Here is a 25,569-nt window from a genome sequence, read left to right on the forward strand (position 1 = left end):
AAATTAAAATCATGGATGCAGGAGGCCTTTTACACTCCCACAGATGTTTGTGTAGGAAAGGATGACTTGGCTTTTGGATTCTAAGAATCACACCAGGCATAAAAAGAATTAATTGTCATAATTTTTAAGAGGAGACTTCTTTGACAGCAGTCCACACCAACCTAAAGACCGCTAAATAGCTGTGGTCCAGAAAGCTTTTAAAATCTGTGCAAGAACGTCTCCTGTAGTTTCAAATAAACCAATCAGCCATGATTTCAAACGGTTCAAAAGCTGCATGTTCCGTTTGCTTTGTAGGCTACCCATGGATAACTTCCAGGTGTTATGCATACTGCCTCTTAATTACTGTGTGCAGGTAACACTGAATTTGCTCCTACAACTGCAAGTGGGTTGTAGATTGCATTAATGTGGTGCTTTCTTTTTGGTTTCACTTTGTGAAGCTTGTTCATCTTCTTTCTGGAATTACATTATCAGAAGCTGTGAAAGAAAACATACATTCTGACATTCCTTTTTACAGCCTTTCCCTTCTGAGTGTTTAGGTTTATATGGTTTCAAGCTGGAGAGGTACCTTGACCATAAGTGAAGTCTTTTCAGACAAATAGAACACTGCACAGGTATAAAATGACCTATTGCTCAAGACATTTGCAAAGTATTTTTTTTGACTGGTCAGAGTAGAAGAACCCATAAATACCTTTACCTTCTAAACAGAATATATTCATTCAGTTGTAACAGTAATTGTCCATGTTCTCCAGAAATGGAAAGGCTTCTTGACTGTTTTCATCATGTTCTCTGCAAGGGGTGATGGACCTCTTGGTCTCAAGTTTGTCTTTCCACACATTAAGCAGGAGTTTACTGCAGCTGGAGGTTTACCGTGCACACAGAGGGGTATTTAAACACTGCAGAATTTCGTTCCTCTGTACTTAAAAGAAGCGTTAATTTGGGCTTTCCCTCTGATAGATCAGTTTTCCAGTAAAACAGTAATTGTCACCAAAATGGGTAGTGGGAGTGGATAGTTCCTCAGTTTTGATAAAATACGAGCTTTCCAATTATTGTTAGGTTTCTCAGAACTTAGTGGTGAATTGCGTGTCAAATATTTGTTCAACACTGAAATATCTTCTAACTTCACAATTAAAATACTCTGGAATTTAAATTCCACTGAATTTCTGACTGTAGCCTTTTCATTCCAATACAGAACAAAAGCAACTTTCTAAGAATCTGGGTATGTCTGAAAGGAAATTATTTTACCCATCTCACTCTAGGCGTGGTTGCACCTCAAGGACGCACTGAATCCTCTGTTCTGTATCACGCAGTGAAGGATACAGCTGGAATGGGATGCTTGCTTTGTCGGTCCCGAGGTCTTGTTAAGCTGGTCACTAGTCAGTTATCAATTAGTAAAGCAGGAGGTTTGCATGGAAAGGGCACTGTTTTTTTTTCTTATTCCACACTGTTAATGGACCAGCAGGACCTTTCACAGGTTCTACTGGTAGTTTTCCCTGAAAAACAAACCCTAGTGATTCTCTGTTTGATGGTGCCATGCATTTATTTAAACTGGATAATGTATTTGTGAATGTCTTAATTCTAGTGATTTCCCAGCCATGGCATATGAACATACATTTCTCCTTTACACATTTTCTTTAGTTTCCTTTATAGTATATATGGAACATTATGCCTTTTCTTTCAAGATTAATGTGTCAAAATATATTTAAAACCAAACTTGATTGTTTTTCAATGTAAATCATGTGTATAATAGCAGAGATGCCCAGTGCCTGCAGGAGTAGTCTCAGACAGAATGCAAAAGGAGAGTTAGTTGCCAGAAGTCATTCAGAGATTCAGTGGCAAAATAACACAGACCTCACATACCTTTGCTTCCTGTTCTCTAACCTTACCTTAGCACAGCTTCCTGACGTAATGGTCAGACCTCCCTCTGGTTTTGTTTTTAATTGGCCCAACTCCATGGGCCATTAGTCCAAATCTATTCTTGCCCATGGAGTATTACAGCATGTGCAGAGCACTTGAAAATAAAAAGCCATCTGTGGCTGTATTCATGATGTGACTTTTCACATCCCTGCTTCCAGTAAAGAAGGAGCTTTGTCAGCATGAGTAGTAGGTTGGAATTTCACACTTGGGTTAGTTGTGTTTGAGAGGAGAAAGAAACAGGTTTGATGGTTGTTTTTGTGGTCTCAGAGTGTGATGCAGATTATAGCTCCAGAAGAAGGATGAGGGATGTAGTCATGCTCTCATACTGCCTGTTATGCCAGCCATTAACTGCTGGAAGAAGATCAGTATTGTGCTCACTGTCATTAAAAGGAAGAAATTAAACCTCCCTTTGTAGAAAAACCATACAAGGGAGATGTGCTTTTACAGCATGAGTCACCTCCTAGCTTTAACTACTTCTCTTTAAGTGAAGGATAAACCCATTCTTGATCTCATAACAATGCAGGTAGGTAGGGGGGTGCTTTTCTCGTTTCTGGTGGGTTTTTTTTTTCTTTTTCTTTTCTTGCTTTCTAATCAAGTGCATCTCATGACCCACTGCTGCTCCAAATCCATGAATATATGTATGAATGTATGAAAACTCCGTGCTTTCAGGATGTGTTATATAAAAACACCCCAGCATATCTAGATTGACTACCTACATTCAATTTACACAGCTGTTTTTGCTAAAATAGTCTTTGCAGAGCCAGGTCTGATGTCAGAATCAAATATTTTGTAGTTGTTTGACTTCTAGCGAACAGTAAATTAGTATCTTGGTTTTAAAATAATATTTTGCCATTAGAGACTGTACAGCTCACTCTGTACCTGTCACACCCCACAAAGTACTAAGGTTTACTAACCACCGCACGTACCAGGAACTAACAGAGGCAGAGCCAGCTGGTTTCTCTTCCTCTAAGAAGTCACAGAGTTGTTGCCCATAGGCCATCCATGATAAAGTCTTAACTGTTTCCCAGCTTTGGATAAAGGTCTGTGTTCTGAACCCTTCTACGCATACAGCTTCCACCATGGGAGTAGTGCATAAGCACAGCTTCCCTCTCCTCTTGAAATGTTTCAGCCACATCCCTGCTGGTGTAAGAGCACTCCCAGAAGTACATTTCACAGTGCTTTTTTGACTCATTTCAGCCCCAAGTGATCAGACTGTCAGCTAGCCCTGCAGATGCTTCCATACATTGTAAACAGAAACTGTGGAAGTTTCAGAACACAAATGCTGATTATATTTTCTACTATAGTCTATTGCCATTCCCTATCTTGACTTCATGTGCTGCTAGAAACTCTGCCTTTCTACTGTGACTTACCTCTTTTAAGCATCTGCTATGTATCTATGTAAATCCTGGTGGCATATCCCTGCAAGAGAGATTGTCATTGCATTGCTACTGGTAACCAGTGGTTATGTCACTTTCCCTCACTTGAATAGGCTTTGACTCATAGTGGTTTTCAGGACAATGGTTATAAAATAACACACTGAGGGGTTGCCGAGACTATAGTTTTGCAATAGAGACAACTGTCGACCTCAAGGCTACAAGAAAGTGTTTCTCTTCTTTTTTCGTTAAGGGTGTTGTTCTTTTATAGTATGAGTTTTCCTTGCATGGAAGTTTGGAGAGCAAGAAGTCGATGTTAGCAAGTGTGAGTCTAGTGGGAAACCCCCATACTTCTGAGCACAAATGCTAATTATTTCTAGCTGTTCTGAAGCATTGTTCAACTGAAACCTTCAGTGCTGCATTTGTCCTACCTTTGAATTATCTGATGGCAGGCTGTGCTATACTTTGGATTATTGTCAGACTTAAGTGATGGCAGAAAGAATCACTGAAACCAGTGGTTATTCAATTAATCTTTTTCTTTTACTTTTACTAATTAAAGGATTTGCCTGGGAACAACAGTTAGATGTTGAACTTTTTCTTTTTCTTTTTTAAAGATTCAAGAGCCCTAGAGACAGAGGCCAAATTTTTGACAGATATGAAGTGTCTTGGCATCATAGGAATCAAAGCCAATTGAAGGATCTGATGGCTGGCTTCTGTTTCCAGGTATATATCTGACTTTCTGTTTAAGGTTGCCTACACACAGACACATAAACATCACAAAATTAGCCCTCATTATTGATTTGAAGTGTATATTATTAAAAGTTAAGATCCTGAACTTAAATGGCTTTAAATTAGATTTTCACTTTAAATCTAAGTTCATCTGGACTTCCTCAAGTATCTTCTCTAAACAAGGTCTTAGAAAAGTCACATTACCTCTCCTTCCTTCCATCCTTTGTCCTGTCCATTCAAACTCCATAGGCAGGGCTTGTCCCTTAATACCTGCTTAACTCACAGTCTGAGCTGGGGAGTCCAGACACTTCTGTAAGAAAGAAACAGGAAATTAATTCTTTCATCCCCTCCCTTCAGCTTTGTGAGGAGGCCATTAGTATCAGTAGTAGTATATCCTCAGAAATTTCAAATTCTGCAGTGGATTTTAAGACAGTGTGAAAAGTGCCTCATATTTTTGCGGTATTTGAAAAGGTATGTATATATATATTGGGCATTTCTAGCAACTGTAACTGTAGATCTGCGTAGAAGTGCAAAAAAAAAAATATAATCAGACAACTATTAGAACAACCTCTTCTACTCTATGGCAGCACAGGTGATTTTCTCCCTAGGCTACGTTTAGCACAGTTACACAACTAGCACAATCCTTTCGTATAATCAAAACTGGTAGGAAGGTGCAGGTCTAAGCGGTCAGCACAGCTGGTCTTAAATAAAACAAACATACACCGAAGGGCATGTGCTGTTTTATCTGGAATCTGGCACGGACAGGTGTATCTATGCAATCTGCCACACCACATGATCAAATAAACATGACATTTTCCTTCTAATGTTCCCATCGCTTGTCCTGAAAGCGTGATTAGCCAACATGGAAATAGCTTCACTAGTGCGTAGGTTTCACTTAAAGAGAGCGACTGCCTGCCTGACCGCAGCTTTTAAAAGCCCAGTTCTCGCAGGAAAGGGCATTCTTTTTTTCAAAGCCGCTTTGAACTGTTTTTTCTTTAGTATTACGGTGAGTACCGAAACACCGAAGGCGGGATCTCTCGCCGCCGTGTCACCGCGGGTCAGACCCGACTTCGTAAGCGGGCGGCCCGGCGGGACGCGCCCCCCAGCCGGTGCCAGGCGCAGGGCCCCGCGGAGGTGCCCGGGCCGGCCCGGCGGGGCGGAGCGGGGGTGCGGGGCTAGCTCCCGGCCGGCAGCCCCGCCGAGCTGCTCCGCGCCCCACGGACCGCCACAGCGGCGCGGCCTGCCCGCCCAACGCTGACAGGGCACCCCTCCCCGGGCCGGGCGCCGGGACCCACCCCACCCCCCGCCGCCGCCGCCGCCACGCCGGGGGACGCTGCCGGCTCCCCCCACCCCCTGCCGGACCTCGGCCAGGGCTCGGTGCGGCGGCGACTGCCGTGGGCCGCGGCGGGCGGGCGGCCCCTCAGCGGGCCGGGCGGGCCGGGGGCCGTGGTCGGCGCGTTACAAAACCGCCTGGTTTTGTAACAACCTGCGGGCGCTGCCCAATGAGCGCCGCCGCGCGCCGTCACGTGCCCGCCTCTATATAAGCGGCGGCGGCGGCGCGGGGCGCTCGCGGCGCGGGGCGGCAGCAGCAGCATGGGCCGGCGGGGCTGCGCCGCGCCCCCTCCCCCGCTGCCTCCGCGCCCCGGCGCCCCGCGGCGCCGCCGCCCGCCCTGCTAGAGGCGCCGCTCCGCCGCCATGGGCTCTCACCTGCCGCCGCAGCAGCGCCCGGAGCCCCAGCTGGTGCTGCAGCTGGCGGCCGGCGCTCTGCAGGCGCAGAACTTGGAGCTGTCGGGCGGCGGCCTGGGGCCCGAGTGGCAGGTGCTGCTCGGGCGGGCCGACGCGCTGGCCTACGGCGGGCGGCTGCACGAAGCGCTGCCGCTCTACCAGCTGGCGTCCCGGCACCAGCAGCTGCGGGCCGAGCAGCTGGGGAAGCTGGTGGAGTGCCTGGCGCAGAGCGTCCGGATCAAAGAGGGGCTGCCCGCCGCCGGGAGCGGCCCCCCGCAGCCCCGCGAGTGGGACGTCTTCAGGTGCCGCAAATGCCAGGGCTTCCTCTTCGAGCCCGTTTCCTTGCCTTGCGGACACACGTTCTGCAAAAAGTGCCTGGAGAGGGACCGGGCGGCCGAGTCCCGCTGCGTCCTGTGCAAGGAGGCGGGCGGCGCGGCGGGCGGGCAGCTCCTGCGGGTCAATGTCATCCTCAGCAACCTGCTGGCCAAGTGGTTCCCCTGCCAAGTGAAGGCTTCGCAGCTCAGGCACGAAGGGAACCTGCTGTACAAGGAGAAGAAGCTACAAGCCGCCCTGCAGAAGTACAACGAAGCGGTCAGCCTAGGTAACGGCGTCCCCCTCTGCTCTCCCCGCTCCGAGCCCCGGCGCTGGCCCGCCGGTACCCCCGCGCCCGGGGCCGCCGCTGCCGCCCGGTTCCCGGGGGGGTGGTGGTGGTGGTGGTGGGCGGCGCCGGGAGGGGCCGGGGCTCGGCGGCCCGCGGCGGAACTGGGTCAGGAGAGCAGCGGTTGCGTAAGCCGGAGCCCGCGGTCCGGCCGGGCGCCCCCCGTTGTGTAACCGGCGGGGAGCGAGCGGGCCCCCGAGAGCGGAGCCTTCGTGCCGCCCGTGCCCGGCTGCTGTGGCGGGAGCGGTGCCACCGCGTGTCCCTGCGCTGAGCAGCGGCACGGGCAGGTCTTCCTGTATCCCTGGAAAACTTTGATGCTAAAAACGTGGAAGCTCCTCCCTGCAGGAGGGTAGCGTGGCTCCCGCAATGCCCCCGGTATGGGCCCACCAGCCACCCGGTCCCCGGTCGGGGCGGGTGCGTTACGGTCCGGGCGGCTCGGCGGTGCTTTATGCAATGTTCCCTGCAGTTATATAATGCGGTGCTGACACTGTCTGGAGTTGCCCAAAGAGGTTTCCAATTTTCCTTCAGTACAGAGCTATTATGAAAACTGGATGTTCTGGGGGTTTGTGCAACTTGGAAGCACCAACATACAGGGTTTTTTAAAAAAAAAATAAATAAAAATTAAGGTATCAAGCTTATATAACTAATTTCTAACTTCAATCAACCAATTTTTCTGTTTTCTACAGCTCCCAATGACCATTTACTATACAGCAACCGGTCCCAGATTAACTCGACTTTGAAAGCTTGTGAAGATGCGCTGCACGATGCAGAAACAGCATGCAGGCTCCAGCCGTACTGGTTAAAAGTAAGTTCTGGCTCCAGCTGTACTTTGTTGTGAAACAGTTCTGATACTGCCCTGATAGAAACCGTTAGAACAGTCAGACAGCAGAATCTGAGGGAGGCTTTTAAGTTCTGTAACTTCTTGGACTCCTGTGACTTACGGACATCTAACCATGATATTCCTGAGCTTCCTGAGGTGAAGGAAGAGAGTGATAATCCTGCAGGATAAGCTTAGGCTATTGTCTTTGACCTGGATGAATCTCAAGTTCATGAACTCTCCCTAAAAACTAAATGCTGTCCTCATATACTTCTATAAGGACATAGTGGCTACTTTAGGAGATTGCTGTAGGGAAAATAGATTTCTCCAAGATCTGTTGGGCTCTGCTGTGAGAATCATACTGGCTTGAGGTAGAGAATATCCCACTTCTGCCTGTAAGAGTTTTCAGGACCATTGTGGTTAAAAACCCAGGCACTGGCGGTGTCCTGAGTGTAAGAGATTGTTATAGGGATTATCCCTGCCTAACTTGTTCTTCTCCAGAGAGATCTTTTGTGATTTCATCTTGGGTTTATTGCATATTCTCTGTCAAAAAAACAAAAGCTGCAACCGTGGATGCATTTCGTTGCAGGGTCACCTAAGGAAAGGACAAGCATTAGCTAATCTGGGGAAAACAGAAGAAGCTTTAAGAGAGTTTCTGTTCTGCCTTGCTTTAGATACTGGGAACAAGACAGCCAAGTCTGAGGCACAAAAGGTGAGTTCCTAAACCTGGAACTACATTATTGTTTTCAGTGGCCTTTCATAAAGGAGGATAAGATTTTTTGCTTCTCTTTTCCCCTTTCTTTCTCCCTTTGCTGCAAAGAGCTGGATGGAGACACATAGTTCAGATCTGAGTTTGTGTATTGCTTACCTGGAAGGTAGGGAGGCGGCAAGAAACCATGCTCAGCAGGCACTATGTAGAAACGGTTACGGTGTTAGCATCAGCAAATCTGAAGTAGAACTGAATTGTTAATAAATTGCCACCCGCAGACGTTTGTGATTCTCTGTAGTCTAATTTCTGATCAGTTTCCTAGCTTGGCAATGCTTTGCCAGTGATGGAGTGCAGAAGAGGGGGAGTTGCTATTGAATGTTGTTATCGGGCCATTGACTGGCAGAAGGCAACACGCAGCACCCGTCAAACTCCGCTTGGGAGCAGCAGCTCTCTTCCCACCGCCAGTCCTGCGAGTGTCAGTGCTGAAGGAGGCATGAAAGGAGGCAGTGAACAAAAGAGCCGTTTTGAAATAGTTCTTAAAGGTTGCTGCTAATGCTAAATAAGCAACAAAATGGTTTGGCAGCGAAGCTTTTTTCAGTAGCAGCTTAAGATGTGATGTATGGGTTCTTAAATGGCTTTTGTGAAGACTGCTGTTTCGCATACCCCTCAAATATTTCATTTCCTGTCAATCAGTGTTTTGACATTTGACTTTTTTTTTTTGTTGTTGTTGTCGTAGCTAAAAGGCTCAGCATTGCAGTGATAGCTTATGGTAATAAAAATCTATTAGTTCTGTTTTCCTCGTACTGAAATTTCTTGTATGGCAGTGCATTCATGCTTTTCTTCCATCACTGGTGGGATGGGAACTTCGGGGTTTCTGTGTGCTGTAATACATAAGGCTTCCTAAAAGCACAGTAGAATTCTTGCTGTAAAGCACTGTTCATGAAGGTACCAGAGAGGGTATAACCTGGATGGCTGTTGTGCAATTGAATTTCTATCTTATTTGGATATCACAACCTTATACAATATCCTGTAAGCTTTTTGTCACTGGTATTTGGGTGTTTTGTTTGGTAGCTTTTTTCTCCTGGTGGGTTCCATGCAGTCTTTCACTGTCATTTTTATTTGTTCACGTAGTTGTGCTGAGAGACATCGTGTGCACTAGAGCAAAAAGAGCAGGAACTGATACATTTCTAAATTTCAACTCCAAATAGCCTTATCCAAGATGTGTAATTTCTGAGCAGTGCAGTCCTGAGAAAAACTAGGCTTCTTATGACTGAAAGAATTACTCGTGCACTCATCAGACACAGAGTTCATCCATGATGCAATGTTCTACTGGGTCATTTCCAAGGCTGTTTGCATAACAATGACATGCTACATTTTACCAAATTCTTTGGGTGCAGCTGTGATGTTCTGCTTGTATTAACTGTCTGTCCATGTTAGTTTTGTCAAAGTGCGATCCCGTGGAATCCTTTTTCACTTTAAAAAAAAAATCTTAGCTGTCACATGGCTTCCTCTGGCATCAGCAGGATCACCTCAGTAGTATGTTGAAATTAATTTTTGAAATGTGAGTCTTGCATTCAGATCTGTTTATTTCTTTTAAATAAACATCTGATAAGCTGTGCTGTACAAGTGGCTGCAAGCTGCTACTTGAAACATTCACTTATTTTCTGATAGCAAATGAAGTAGCATTTTTCTACTGTCTACGGGTTTTTTGTATTCTCACATAAGTGAATTAAAAATAGCTACAGTTTACAATATCAGATATGTTTACTTAACTGAACTTGGATTAAGCCTGTGAGATGAGTGCTCTCTTATTAGTAAACTTCAGTGAAAGCTTCTGATGTGCAGCACAAAACATATTTAAGGAAGATGTTGGTCATTTCTGGTGAGCTCTGAACTGCAGGACAAAGAGGATGAAGGCATGTGCGTGTCACATCAGGGAATGATTAATAACTTTATGGGCTTATTTAACTCTGAAAATGTCTTTTGCTGTCTGCTTGGCCTATATTGCATTAGCTCTTGCACTTTTTGTTCTTGCCCTAGTCTAAAGGGCTCTTTAAATGGTTTTAACAAAATCAAGGATGCTTCTTTCAGCTATTCCCTTACTTGCTTTTTCATTTAGAGGTTGCAAGGAAGGAACTAAGCAGTGAAGTATTCTGTTTTATATCACAGCTTCTACTTAGTTTGTTTTCACTCATCCCGGGAAATGCTCAGGAACACTTACCAGATATCCTGCAGCTGTTGTCACATCACTCTAGATTAAAGGGGAATCTCCTAAATTCAGTGGGATCTGGAGGCACCAGCCATAACCTACAAAGGTTGCTCAAGGTAAAGATCAAGTCTGATGTGTGGTTCTTAATTTGTTGTGTGTGTTATGTTCACATGGGGAAGCCTTCTCTCCTTTTCATCTCTGGGAGATAGAAGAATGCATTTCCTCAGATTTTTACTGAGTTTCAGAAGATACAGAACAATGTTGACTTACTGAAGTCTCTTTATCTGATTTTTTTCTTTAATAGAAGTCCCCTGGTCTGATTTTTATGCTGGAATTGAGCGAGTTCTATTCCTGTAACTGTCTTTAGCTCTTCCACTTAGTTGGTAGTGGGAAAGGGCTTCTGAAGATTGGATTGAGGGAGCCTCAAAAGCTGTGAAATATTAAAATCTACAGTTTCAGCTTGAACTGTCATTGATGTCGGTGACAAAATCATCCTGCATTCAGATTTTGTACACTACTTAGAGGTTATTGTCGAGCCACAAGCTATATTAGCTACTCCATAAACTTGGTTTCACAGCCACAGTTTTGTAAATGGCTGTAGAGATTTATGTTCATGGGTTTGTAAGGATCACCTTCGCTTCACTGAAACCTGAACTTTGAGGATAGCTTTTGCATATACTGTATGTGTAGGAGAAAACTTCACTAGTCCTTACAAACAAAAATGGTAGGTTTTGAGCAGCCCTATTGAGACTGATCAGAACAATCAGCGACAGTGCCTTCTGGAAAGGCTGTTGGGAAATTCTGATAAGAAATCCTTTTGTATGACCCTTTCATGAAATAATTTGAGGCACAGTTCACTCATGTTCCTGTTACGCATCACCACAGCTCCTGGTCAAAATCCACGGTATCTGCTTTCAGGTTCATCGGGGAGTTGATGTGACAAGCTGATAGGTGACGTCCTGTGTAATGGCTGCTCCCAGGCTGTTCTGTAGCCATAACAGGATCAAGACTGATTGTTTTATCCTTTACAAAAGAAATGTGTCTTGCTAAAGGAAGCTCGGTGCGATATCTCAGTTATAAATTTTGTGTTTATACTGCTTCCTTAAAATAGACTTGCATTGGTTTGGTGGCTTTGATGGTTGATACCATCATTATGATATAAACAATGTGCATTTTTCCATGGGTTAAGTGATAACAATATATTTCACCTGAGATCTAGCCACATTTCTGCCTGAATCAAGTTTCATGGCCAAGCTATAAAGCCACACATAAAGGCTGAAAATATTCAGTGCCATGGTGGGGTGGTGGGAATAGTTCGTTGCCTTTTTTTCCCCCTCCATTAAAATCAGGCCCTGACACAGCAATGCTCAAACTGATGCTTCTTGACCTACAAAGTCCTTCCTGGTGATCCATAATATTAAAATTTGTGACAGGTTTGGGTTTTTTATTTTCTTACCAAGTTGTTGGGAGATTGGTCTAATGTCAGTCCTTTCTTCACATAGGTAAATGTGGAACAGAAAAAGGGTTTTCCTGTTCAAGAGGAACCAAATGTAACTACTTCTGGTAGTTTGAGGAAATCTATACAAATCACAGAGAGCAAAAAGGACTGCTCAGAGGAGAACAAACTTGCCTCCATGCCAGAGTCTACTTTTCTCATTTCTGAGAAGTGCAACCTCCTGAAAAGGAAGTGCTGCTCAGAGGAGATGCGAAATGCTGAGGTACCCTGCAAACTGATGAAGAAAGGTATGTTTAACTATGCACAGGAGAAGTTCTGTGGCATGCAGTCAGTGGGAATTTTACTTTTATAAAACTTAAGAGGAAGAGGGTCCAAGTTAGATTTTTACATTTTGGCTTTTATATTTTCACTTCAGCCTGATCAGGGCATGATGTGGAATCTTTCTTGTCTGTGTAAAAAAAAAAAAATTCTAAAAAAGGTGAGGGCTGGGCGAAGAAGGTTGGGTCAAGTTTTTGTTATAGTTGAGCTCTGAGTATTTTAAGGAACATCAATGTTGCACGTAATCTTAGCACTTTCTGGATCAATAAAAATTTGTGTAAAAGCACAACTTCTGTTAGTTCATGATACCTGGCCTTGTTTTCATGCTGTGGGATGTATTTACAATGGTATGACAGAAGAATTTTTCTCCCTTTAGACTTTCAACACGAATAAAAAAATGTTTTGACATTAATTGTTAATGCAAGGCTAAATTCAACCCTTTATAAGTGGGTATAATGTCACTGAAACTAAGGGGAGGTATGCTGATTTGTGCCAAGACTGAATTTGATGCTTTGCATAGAAATTATTGTAATGATGCTTAATGGTTCACTGCAATACACATGTAAATATCAGATGCTGCTTGTAGATACATGGGGTACCGTTGTTTAATGTAATTGAACAGAGCTGTGTATAATGTGTGTTTTGTTATTGATAGATACAGTTGATACTAAGGGGAACAGTACTGGACAACATATTCCATTTGAATTTGTGGATCCATCAGACTTGGACTGCTCCCTATGTATGAGGTATCCATTGTGTTCTCACAGACGTCTTCACCTTTTAAGCTGTATCTCTTTTTCCTTTTATGACCTAGATGGTCATAAAGTACCATAAATGGTACTTACTTTTTCCCGCTGACTTGAAATTAGTTCTTATTATAATTGTTACTCCAGTGGTGCATTTGGAGACCTTTGGTTCTGAACACTGTTGATAAGTAGGAACTTCTTGATCTGCTCTAGCCTAGTGATTGTTTGGGAAAGGGCCTATAAGGTCACATTGAGGAAACATGTTATTGAAGGTGTCGGAAAGATTTCTTGCCATGACTTACACACACCCACCCACTGACACATGTAGTGCATGAAACCACAGTTTGTCCTCTGGTATTTGTAGAGCTGTGTATGATGTTATACAAAGCATAAAGTAGCTAAAGAGACCTCATACAATGACTATTCCAAGTTTACATGTAAATACCATGTTGCTACTATTGCAACAGAAGGATCTTGCAAGCAAACAAGAGCATGGGTTTTTCCTCTATTGCTTGAGATATATATCCTTAAATAGCAGACAGCATCTTTGTGGATTTATTTCTGAAGGCCTGTACTTTGAGAATTCTGGGGTTGCTTTGTTTTATTATTTGTATGCAGGGGAAAGGGGTGCCCTTCAATTTACTTCAGACAAACTGAAATCTTCAAGTCTGGTTTGCTTCTGCTTGGAATAAACCAGATCTGCCCCCCTCCCTGTCTGCCTACAGCTGAAACATGCTCCAAAAGTTTATACAGCTGTCAAAACACTTGATACTGCTAAGAGCAAAACTTTCCTCTAACAGAAAGCCACACAATTAGTCTTAGCTGGTTTTAATGAGTCTGCATGCTTATGATCATTATGTCCACAAAGCATTTTTCAGATGTTTTTAATAAAATTAATTAGCCCTATTTCCTCATCCTCTATGTTAAATCAGAAACAGCCAGACTACAATACATTTTTAAAGGAATTGGCTCAAGGATGCAGATTCCCTTATGGTATAGAGGATAGTGATGCTGGTCTTGTAATTGCAATCACAAATACAGACCTTGCATGTAGAAGGATGTTACTTTTAACATCACTGCAACAATGAAGGCTTGGGCTAAGGGAAGTGGTCACAAGATCTTTATCTTGCTATTAATGCAGATGGATTATAATTGTTTCCTGCTATGTTCTTCAGAAGTATCTTAGGGATTTGGATCCTGAGATACTTTGAACTAATTACCTAGTAACCTACTGACCTGTTCGCAATTAACTGCAGGAGCTGTTATTAACCTATTTGTTTGATGGAGTGGCCAAAATGTTATTGATCTATATTTCCTCCAACAGCAAGCAGAAGAGAAAAAATAATAGTCAAAGCAACATAGTGGTGAGAAGCGAAGGAGCATTACTCAGCAGGAGTGTATATTTATTTTCTGCTGTTAGAATAGCTTGAAATGATGTCATGAGAAATCTTGGTGTATAGTGTTTCTTCCTGTAAGTCAGGAGGTTTGGTCCAGGTCCCCTCAGAGTCATTAGGAAAAAGCTGCAGCTGGCTTTTGTGAGAGCCAGAGCAGACTCACGCGTTTTAGCAGGGATTTCTTGTCTTTATGCTAGTGTTTCAGATCAAGTAGTGATTACATATGCAAAGCACTGCTCACTGAAACATTGTAGAACTCAGTATTTTACTTTGCTTAAAGGAATAAGGTAGCCTTGGTGAAGTGAGGGTTCTGTTCATGAAACGATTTGCAAGAGTTCAATATACAGTCAAGCTGCAATAAGATAGGTGTGGTATTTTAGGTGGTACTTCGTATGTTCCCTTGCCTAAATGTCAATATTCAATGTCATTAGTTACTATAAATAAACTGGCTATGACACTCCTGTTCAGAGCCAGTTACACTCTTAAATACACTTATCTTGTCAAAGATGCTAACAAATGTGGGTTTGCATTCTTACAATTTCCACATGTGTAATAGAACTTAGAGTACTGTTTTGATAAATGGTAATATTTTAAAGTAAACTTATTAATTTAATTAAATTAGATTAATATTTGAGACCTTAAAATGCTTAGACAGTATGTTGTAAGTTATAGCAGATGCCTAACAGCTTGTTCCTAGTTTTGAATGTTTTCTATTTAAAAAAAAAATGCTTCCGTATTATTTACATTTCCTTAAGATACTTATTGGCAAGGAAACATCACTTTGCAATATCACATAAGTGGAAAATCCTTACATGAAAGTAAGTGTCACAGAGGTAAATGGGTAATGATTAGATACTGTGATACTTTGAAGACCTGGCCTTACACATTTAAATATTTTTGTAGATGAAACATGAACCTAATGCCACTAACTTTCCAGAAAAGCAGTAATTCGAAGGTAAAAACCTGTCTATTCCAACAAAACTGCTTTCCCAGTCCCCATTAGAGTTGGCAATAATAGTTTATTGCAATCACTTATGTGGACTGTTACTGCAAATAGCAATTTTGTGCTTAGCTCTACACATACAAGTAATCACATGATTTCCACAGTAATAGTGATGCAAGTATTGCTCAATTTCATTACAGAAAGTCAGATGGTCCAACTTCTGCTTCTATTTATCACTCACACAGAGGAAAATTAAATCCTGGCTTGTTGGAAGTTAATGACAATATGCTTTTTCACATCCATTGAAATTAGAGTTCTTGGGCTGCCTTTCACGTTAGGTGGCAATAAGAAAGTTGAATAAATACAGAAGTAGGTTGAAAAAGTGAAAAGCAGGGAACAACTTTTTTGGTAGCAGCTTTTTCTTTTACTTCAGTACACAATATTGTTGTCTCTTTGTTTTTGGATTTGCCAATCCAGGCTCTTCTATGAACCTGTCACTACACCTTGTGGACACACCTTCTGTCTCAAATGTCTTGAGAGATGCCTGGATCACAACCCAAAATGTCCCTTGTGCAAGGAAGGGCTCTCGGAGGTAATGAGGCTTGGATCTTCTCAGCATAAATTCAAGGGCATAGAATAGGATCAAGTAGCACCTTCAGAAACCTTTGATATTTCCCTGCTCGAAGGAAATACTATATAACTTAAGAATGTGATTCTTAAAATGTTCTTCTGACTTAAAGCATGGATAGTATCCTCTGTTCAGACCTTGGGGCCAGACCTGTACTTAAAAAATCTGTAGGTGACTTTACTTCCCAGGTTTCCCAACAAAATGCCCATAACACAGGGAATAGTTCAATGAACAACTCTTTAGTGGCAGTGCAAGCTTAAAAGATCATTTTGATTTGCTGTAGACGTAAGAAAATGGAGCTAAGAGATGACTGCTTGTGCATGGGCACCATACATGTGGAAATGCTAGACATATCTGTAATTGCTTGGATATGTTTTTATTGCAGTGCTTGGCTATGAGGAAATACTGTAAAACAGTACTAATGGAGGAGTTAATAGCTAGATATCTTCCAGAGGAACTCACTGAAAGAAGAAAGATTTACGAAGAGGAAATAGCAGAGCTTTCCAAGTATGTAATCCAGTTATATAAAATCCAGTCTTTAATACTACTGCTGTTAGCTGATGAATGGCTCCTGCCGCTGTGGAACACGAGCGAAGATGCTGACAAAGGAGCTTCTTAATGTCATGTGACTTCAGAGAGAACAGGGTCCAGGTGAAATTGTGCTTTGAGTTAGCATAAAAACTGGACACTGTGCTAAACAAACGCAAGCAAGAAGGCTGCTTTATAAATGCAGTGTGGTTGCTTTCAGTGGCCTTCCATGAAAGCCACAGTGTGAGACAATAGGTGGAAGTGGTCTCACAGGCTGGGAGTTGGAATGTGCTGGGTAGAAAAGAAATGGGATTAAGGAGAATGAAGTAAATAAAAGTATTAATAGAGATGTGTTTTTGCTCTCACTAGCAAAACCAGAAAGCATAACTAAAAATTCTTCTACTAGCAAGTGGTATACTACTTTCATAATGTCTAGTCAATTAAGGGGGGAAATAATTTTAGTTTGAACTTCATCCTAAAGATGTTATAATATTAAAAAGTATGTTACTGCATAAAATGTATTTCATGCCTTGTCAGTACTTTGGTAAAAATACCGTCTCTGATTTGTCCTTTCTTTCTTACAGCCTAAATAAGAATGTTCCTATATTTGTCTGCACGATGGCGTATCCTACAGTCCCATGCCCCCTGCACATCTTTGAGCCTTGTTACCGCCTGATGATTCGAAGGTGCATGGAGACTGGCACCAAACAGTTTGGGATGTGCATCAGTGACCCAGTAAAGGGGTGAGTGAGCAGCATGCTCTGGACCGTGTGATATACCCCACTTAGTCTGGAGCGAGTTTCTTTGGAGAGATGCAGAAAGGTCCATGGCTGTAATACCTGTGATAGTTTTCCAGTAGAGAAAGTTTCTTTCTAATTCTGATGGTTAAAGACATTGCGAAGACTGAAGTTTTTTTTCTTAAAAGCACTTAGATTCTGACTAATAGGACTACCCATTTTTCTTGAAACATACACAGCTAATGTATATTATACACAGTTAAGCTGCAGACGTCTTGTGTAACACTTCCTTTTCATGTATATTTCCTACTGTTTTGAAATCTGTTGAATGTTTTGGCACAAGAAATCAAATTGAAATGGCAATAAGGTGTATTGGTGAGCTTAGTTTTTTAAAATTATGGAAAGAGTAGCTAAGTTATTGGGATACCTTTATAGCCTCATGTTCTGGATATAGTGGAGGCCGCAGAGGTACGGCAGAACCTTCATAATTACTGGTTGAGCGTTTGCGTTGAGCCACTTGCGGTCAGTCTTGGGTAATTTAATGTCTGTCTCTGTATTTAGCTTTCCTCCCCCTTTTTATGATGGGGTATGTATACACCATAAAAAGTATGATGTACAGAAAATACATGCCTACAAAGTAAAATCTGCTGAAATTGTAGGAAAACATGGATTTCCATAGTCCTTCCACGATTCTAATACCCTGTATTGCACTTGTTCTTCTGTACAAATTGACTGAACAGACTAGGATTATGGAGAAAGTGTGCTTCTGAGCTGTCTAACTTTCAATTTCATAAGATGCTCCCTGTATTCCAAAACATGCAGTTAGTGTTAATCAGATTAGACAGCCTGAATCTTCCTGATAGTTTTAAAAACAATTGTGGAATAATTTGAACTACAGCAGGTCAGTACTATGAACAATAGAAATGAGCTGACACTGGTAAATACCTTTGTGGTGGGGACTGGCTGTGTGGCAGTTCTGTGGAACTAAGGGTGGAGAGAATAAGACTTGTTTACTTGCTTTTGTTCTGATTTCAATAGGTTTGCAGATTATGGCTGCATTCTGGAGATAAGAAATGTTGAATTCTTTGCTGATGGCCGCTCTGTTGTAGACAGCATTGGCAAGAGGAGGTTTAAGGTGATACAGCACAGCCAGCGTGATGGTTACAATACAGCAGATATTGAGTACATTGAGGATCAAAAGGTAAATTTAGAAATACTTAATTTAAACTGTGTATTATGTGTAAAATTCTGAGCACATACGTTTTCAGTGAGTTCTCTTTTGTAGAACAGTTTAGAGTAAAACAGATTGGTGGTATTTACTAACTGCTCATGGTTAAAGATGGGAAACGTCAGTTACCACAGACATGCACATACACTGCCCATATACTGAAGAGTGTTTCTCCTAGAATTTTTTAGCAGAAGACAAAAGGAAGTGAATCCGGGGTTAGATCTTACCACTCTTCTAGACAGAATAACTACAGTTTACAAGGGGGGATGGGACAGGAAGGGACACCTGCCTCCATTTGCATAGAAGCCAATTAGAAAACTCCCATTCAGGTAAGAAGCAGCAGGATTGGGTCTGCTAGACCTTCAAAATAATGTACATTAATTTTTATTTAAAAAATATAGGCAGAGGACAATGAGTGATGTATGAGCCTTTGGTATACAATGGGAAGATGTCTACTCTGAGGAGCTGCTACTAATTAAAAAGGCTTTGCATAATCTCTTCTGTATTATGTCATGGTTTATGTAAGTCTTTTCATATAGCAATCCAGAAAGTGCATGTTCTGTAAATAGGTGTCATTGGCTTAGAATGTAGGGTAGGAAAGTGAAGGATTTGATGGATGGGGAGCAGAACAGGGAACACCAAAATAGCTTTCAGGATTTATCCTGGAACTCTTTTTGGCATACTTTTTTCTTTTCCTTTGCTCTACCCACCCCAGAAAATCCTAAAAACTAATGTTGTGCCTTCCCCAACATGCAGACTGAACTAACGGTAAGCTTCCCTCTCTTTGCTTGTTTCAGGTGCAAGGACAAGAGTATGCTGCATTACTTGTTCTCCATGATTCAGTCTATGATCAGGCATATATGTGGTTTAACTCCCTCAAGCAAGCACTCAAAAGTCGAATTCTCAGTCATTTTGGTCCAATGCCAGCTAAGGATCCTGACCCACAGGTATCCGGAGTCAGTGGTTTATGTAACTGCTAGAGACAGAAATAGCAGGGCTATCCGATAAGCTGGGAGGCACTGTGTTATAAGACTAAGAAGAGTATTCATATTATTTATCCTGCATAAGCGAAGTAGCGAAGTTATGTTGCCATACACCAGTGGTAGCACAGTTGTGAACAAAAAGCTCCTGTTTAGACTTGGTAACTTCCTGAGACTCCTTAACTGACCGCATGGATCCCAGGAGACTTAAATGCCTTTTTACCTACTCTGCTTCCCTAGTTAAATGACTGAGAGAAAATAGACAAGAGGAAACTTGTTCAAGGACTGCAAATGGTAAAATAACATCTAAAACAACAGAATATAATAACAAAACTAAATACAAAGTAGTGACATGAAGTATGAAGGGAGGCAGGAATCCCAAAGAACTGGGCCGATAACAATATGGGGCTAAAATACTAATAATGATGTGGGAACAAAATAAAAATTTAGAAGGCCCAACCTATAGATTGTTGATAGAAATGCATCTTGCTTCTGCCTTCAAAATTCTACTTTTAGGAAAAGTGCAATTTGGTTGCAATTTGTTTCAAGCCAGCCTGTAGTCACAAGCCATCTGGCGATGAAATGACCTGTTGCCTAGATGGCTATCAAAATACCGTGTTTTCAAAGTTAAATCTTCAAAACTAAGACTGTACCGTGTATGTTTACCCTAATTTCTATTTTTCCCCCCCTTACTGCAGGCTAACCCTAACGGGCCAGCCTGGTGCTGGTGGGTCTTAGCTGTCCTTCCACTTGAGAACAGAGCTCAGCTCCCTTTCCTTGCCATGAAATCCCTCAAAGACCGCTTGAATGGCATCAGACGTGTCCTTACATTCATGTCTCGTACGAGATCACGGTGATGGTGAGAAGGAGAGCTGTGAAGTCTCCCACAGTACTTGACTGTAGACTGTCTCTTGTAACTTCATCTAACTGCAATAATGTCTTACAGATTTGAGTGTCAGGATGTTTCAAGCCTGAATTTCAAAGAAAATGAGTTCTAAAGAGCAAGGGATGTTTATGGATACTTCAGTAGTTTCCATTTGGAACTCTCAGATGATTATTCAATCACTGCACTGCTAAATTAATAACAAATGTGATAGAACAAAAAGTGATCTTGTTTGCCATAAATCTTTTAAAAAGCTTAAGGGTTTTTTAATTTATTTTATTTTTATTTTTTTAGTGGATAAAGGATAAACTGTGCAGTTTAATGTGAAGCAGAAATAATAATGTTAATGCATTATTTCAGTGAACTGCAAAGTCTTTTATTCCAAATGGTTCAGGTTTTATATAGCATTGTGTAAAATAATGTTCACAACTTCTGTTCGATAATTTATTTTTGCACTATAAGTTTTTGTTTCAAAATGTATATTATTTATGTGTTCATTCCCTAAAGGAAAGTGAGCTGCTCTATTTATTTATAGTGTTTTTACCCTGTATTTATGACTGGGGGCAAAATGATAACTCTAGCAGTGCACAAGCAACTGCTTTGATAATTTTCATATTTGTGTTCAAATACTTTGAATGTTTTTCTACTTATCCCCAGTTCTACTGTAGCTTAAGAAGGATTTTTTTTTTTCCCCCTGAAACAGCCTGCTGTGAAGTCTTTGAATATACAGATTATGTCTGAGAACTCAAGCACAGTTGTTGGAGCTTGATCCTATGCTTGCAACTTGGTTCCTGATACCACAAAAGAGTCAAGCACATGCTTAACCTTAAGCATGAGTGTTTAAGTGCTTGAGTAAATTCAAGTACTGATTAGCTGATGTCAGTGGGAATTGGCCGTAGTGGTGACAGAAGGATCTATCCCCTAGTTTTTCACAGAACAGAGAGTAACTTGGAGTTTAATGTATATCTGAACTCCTTCTTGCAAGAATGGATAATGGCTACAAATAACTGCGAAGAAAAAGCCACAATGTATGAGAAGTCGCTTCTCCTGAAGAAAACTGAAAGTACTGCTATCATTTCATTGTAGGTTACCACATAAATTTTTTTATATCAACTCTTCTTGCTGTTAAGATCAGTTTTCTTTCAATTGTGTGGTGGGATTTGGGTTTGGAGTGTGTTTGGGGGAGGGGGAGTTATTTTGAACTGTAGGACTGAGAGTGCAGTTTGTATCACATAAGAAAGAATATGTTGTAATAAATGCTATTCATTTCATCCCATCTTCAGGTTTCTGTTAGCTTCAAACTCTACCCAGCCATTGCATTTCTCTTAAGAGATTGGGTAGTGTTGCTAATAATCATTAACTCCCAAGGAAAAGAAGTGAATTTTAGCATGATTACTTCTAGCTATAAAACAGGTGAAAATAGGGCACAAATGAGAGTAGGAAGTATCTTGGGTTTGATTATTTAGATCAACAGTTCATATACTTGTTTTGCTGCTTCTATTGCTTTCAGTGTACCACTGTCTGGGACTGATCTTGCCTCATCTGACTCTGGACTTTAACTGGTTTCAATGTGAGCAGAACCAGGCCTTTCATTCTAAGCTACTGTTTTCCTTTTCAGGGGCAAAAAATAGATTGAATTGAGAATGTTATGGAATGCAACACATTTCCTTATTTTTACCCGGGATAGCACTCTTTGCCATTCCATGCCTTTATGAAAAATTGCAGTAAAACTTAATGTCAGTTCTACATGTGTTTTCCGTCATCTCATCAGAACTATTTGTTAGTGTAAAAGTAATTTCCATACTGTTAAGTTTCCATAAAACTACCTTTTTTCCCCCTCTTGTTAAATTCTATAGAACTTCTCCATAAGGGTACCAAAGAAACGAATGGAAGACAAACGTGTTTCAACCTTGTGATGCAAATGGAATATGTATCCTGTGATTGCATTGAGCTGCTCTAGAAATGCTACTTCCACACTGCTAGATCGCTGTACTTCTTCCATAGGTGGTACTTTACAAGCTTCTCTGTAAACAACATCTAGAAATACATACATGTTCTGAACAGTAACAAGTGTATGGTGGCTGACACCTGCTATGGCATTTGTCATCATTAAGTCAATAACAAAGTGATTTCTACTTGTTTGGAAGTGAAGCTGTGTTAAATGCAATTCTTCCTTAAACCATTATGTATTATTGCATAACATAAGGGGCTTATATTGCTCCCGTAGAAGAAAGTTGTCACTTTGTTACTCTTACCTGTGAGAAAAGGACCTTAAATACCTATTTTAAACTGTTTTCTCACTGATGTCATTGTTCTTCTTGCCTGCATGCTACATCTTCCACATATTTATAGTCAGCCTATTTTGTTGATTTAGAAATTGACATGGAAAGAACCCTTGATTTTAAAAGTGAATACTGGCTTTTCTATGAGCCTTTAGTAAAGCTGCCAGAATCTCCTAAGCAGAAACTTCTCTACATGCCCCTTTCATGAATGCCCAGTGCATTTGTTGCAACCTGGAAACATGGCTTACCGCATGTCATGCGTACAGTTGATCTGCATATGCACAACAAACTGAACACATGAGGAAAATTCATCTGTATGTGTACAGTGGTGTTCTGTCTGGGACTGCTTTATGGCTGCACATCCTAGATTAATAGCTAAAGTCTATAAATGCCATCAGAAGAAAAGAAAATACTGAGCAATAGATTTGCTAGAGAACACAGACCTGTCCAGGAAAAGCTAGACAAGAAGTAGCTTTAGCCTTCAGTAAGCTGAGACTGTAAAGTTTCAGTAATGAGGTTTAAAAACAAAAGAAATCTTCTAGTTATGCCACAGTATTGATTTTTTTCAGTTGTAGTAATCAGTACAAGGATGTAAATGCAATGTTTATTAGATATGTGAATAAGCAGCCTAACAGATTTTAAAATACTTCAAAATTCATTACAGAAATGGCATTGATCAGATAAAATGCTAATTGGGGGAGTATTTTATTTAAGCTTTTCAGATTTTTCTAGACACTGAACCCAGTCCTGTAACCAGTCCTGTTTTAAAAAAAAAAATCATAACACAAACTTGCATTTCCTATGTGGCCAGAAGTACTGATTAATCTTTGTTGTGAGGACATAAGTAATGCATAGGCTTCTTGCCTGTGCTTCACAGAAGTCAGTTTCCATTGACCTTAGGTCACTGAGTTAGGATTACTGAAATAAATTGATCACATTTCCTCAGAAATAAAATTTATTTCTATCTCCCTTTAAAAATAAAGGCTGTGGGGAGTACAAAAAGCAAGTCTTCTGTAACGCAGGCAGAGAGAGAACAAAGAGTAGCTCAAACTCTAAATGCCAGTCTCCTGGGTAATATCACCTGAACATCTCCCAGCAACTTCTTGGAAGTTTTAGACTTGCATTTGTAATATATAGTTTTGTTAATCTGAAATATCTCACTTTTCTGTAAATGAAGTATTTAACAAAATACATTAAATAACAAAGACTGGCTGTATCACCTTTCCAAATCTCTGTACATACACATTATGTGGCTTCTAATTAAAAATGAAGTTTTCTGCAGAAAGTAATAGTAATTTTTCATTCCTGTTATAGACAGGTTTAGGACACTCAGAATAACTGTGCTTTGTCTTACATGCTCCTTTGCCTAGAATACCTTAAGGGGATATGTTTCTATGAAAATAGCTATTATCTTGGCTAGCATGACTTGGTGGAAAGCAAACCAGAGATAGGGCTGGATTAATAGGAGAAATCACATAACCTGAGAGTGGACTCAGACACGGTTGTGGGAACTAGTTTAGTAGTTTTAATAATGAAATGATAAAATAGTGTGATAGGCCACTGCCATACCAAGTCTTAAGTGACATTCTGGCATTAGTTGTAAAAGTTCCTTTTTCTTTTTTTTTTTTTTTAAGTGCTGATATCTTTCGTTACCTTTGTAGCAATAAGAGATACCAGCTGTCATACTGAATGGCTGACCTGTTCCTTGGCCTGCCCTTCTGTCCTGACTACTTACTAGCAGAACACCTGAACCATGGATTTCTTAATCCAAAGATTATTTTAATCTAACAAAAAAAAAAAAAAAGGTAGGTTTGGATGTAGCAGGTCTGGATTAATCTGTGCTGTAGAGAAAGAGCTTTATAAAATTAAGTTTTGTTTTAGATGGTCTTTTCATAGAATCATAGAATACCAGGTTGGAAGGGACCTCAGGGATCACCTGGTCCAAACTTTCTTGGCAAAAGCACGATCTAGACAAGATGGCCCAGCACCCTGTCCAGCTGAATCTTAAGTATCCGATGTCGGGTAATCCACCGCTTCCCAGGGGAGATTATTCCCTTGCTGATTGTTCTCGTCGTGAAAAAATTTCATTTTAATGATTTCTACTTGGTGCTGAGGTTTTACTGGTGTTTAAATGACTGACAGATAGGAATTATATTTAAATGCAGTGTTTAGGAATGGAGAACATGTTCACAAACTATTATTTAAATGAAAGTGTAACTTAACTACAGGTTTTCTGTGCATATAAATCCAGCGGAACTATATGCACTTAGGATAGTGCTCCGCGTTCCCCCGAGTCCTACGTCAGATGAACTGAATCCCTACTTTCAACCCCTGCTTAGTTCTCACTCAGTTTCAGCTTCACAACCTAACTTGTAACTGGTGCAGCAGATGGTTTAGGATCCTGGGGTTTATTCCAAAGCCCAGTAAATCACTGAAAGTCTTATAGCTACAGAAAAATGGTAGTTTCAGCAGAGTCACTATTTTGAAACACTTTGCTAAATAAATATTGTCTGAGGACAAGAAACTAATCTGCTTAGACAGGATTAAAATGGTGAATAATAAAAAACCTGAACTACTACATTGACTTACTCATCCAGGTATCATGTGAAGTGCTTACTAATGTTGAAGTTTCATAAGGTCTAAAGTAACCCTCACATAGAAGTGCCTGTATTCTGTTATTGCCATTCTTGAGCTTTTTAATAGTCATAGCCATATATTTTATAAGTACAAACATATGCACCTTTAAATCTTTACATTCAATTTGCAGAACAAAGGTTTACAGAGCAGAAGTGTAGCAAAAACAATGTAACAGCGTCTATAATTCCCTGGTGAGGAACGGGAGAAGTATAAAAATGAGGAGCAAAAGACTATCTGTGTAAGATGTCTTAATTTGGAACCATATACTTGTCCAATTTAATTCCATCAAGCTATGTGGTTACTAGAGTGCCAGAAGTATATCAAGCCATTTTAAATAAAAAGTTTTGTGGACTTGTATATTCCATTTGTTTGTAAAACATCCTTTTGTGCACTGTAATAAACTTGAAATGCAACCTAAGTTATACTCTCATATCACTGAACGGAGTACTGTTCAGCTACCTCTACATAAGGTTGAAGTAATTTTGCTTTTTCCAGATTTGTTCACATTGTCATATAAAATATATTTTAAAAAATCATAGTCCAAAGAACCTGTATGTGTTTGTAGATGTACTTATAACTATGTTGTACCAACAATGTCTGTGTGGACAGTTGTTTGCTAATTAAAATTTTTGTGTTCTTTACTCTTTGGCTTGCATAACAAAACTACTAGAGGTG

The 25,569-nt window shown here is 41.0% G+C and overlaps 1 protein-coding gene across 6 annotated transcripts in view; it reads left to right on the top strand.

Annotated features, from left to right (window-relative positions):
* Positions 1-5,576: 5,576 nt before the first annotated feature.
* LONRF3 (LON peptidase N-terminal domain and ring finger 3) overlaps positions 5,577-25,569 on the top strand; it is a 33,567-nt gene continuing 13,574 nt past the window's right edge. For 2 of the 6 annotated variants that reach the window (XR_013923836.1, XR_013923837.1), the window contains exons 1-12: positions 5,577-6,342; positions 7,086-7,204; positions 7,806-7,928; positions 10,095-10,250; positions 11,637-11,877; positions 12,564-12,654; positions 15,469-15,583; positions 16,005-16,126; positions 16,732-16,890; positions 17,923-18,085; positions 18,910-19,059; positions 19,791-21,057. Coding sequence is in view for 3 of the 6 variants with exons in the window: in XM_080365709.1 (XP_080221835.1) it covers positions 5,712-6,342; positions 7,086-7,204; positions 7,806-7,928; positions 10,095-10,250; positions 11,637-11,877; positions 12,564-12,654; positions 15,469-15,583; positions 16,005-16,126; positions 16,732-16,890; positions 17,923-18,085; positions 18,910-19,059; positions 19,791-19,949 (2,229 nt within the window). In the remaining 3 variants the exon portion in view is untranslated. Of the gene's footprint in view, positions 6,343-7,085; positions 7,205-7,805; positions 7,929-10,094; positions 10,251-11,636; positions 11,878-12,563; positions 12,655-15,468; positions 15,584-16,004; positions 16,127-16,731; positions 16,891-17,922; positions 18,086-18,909; positions 19,060-19,790; positions 25,536-25,569 lie in introns of those variants that run through there. The other 4 variants (XR_013923838.1, XM_080365710.1, XM_080365709.1 and 1 more) reach the window with 3 other exon arrangements.

This window comes from Falco punctatus (assembly GCF_963210335.1).
Source record: "Falco punctatus genome assembly, chromosome: 15".
Taxonomy (NCBI): domain Eukaryota; kingdom Metazoa; phylum Chordata; class Aves; order Falconiformes; family Falconidae; genus Falco; species Falco punctatus.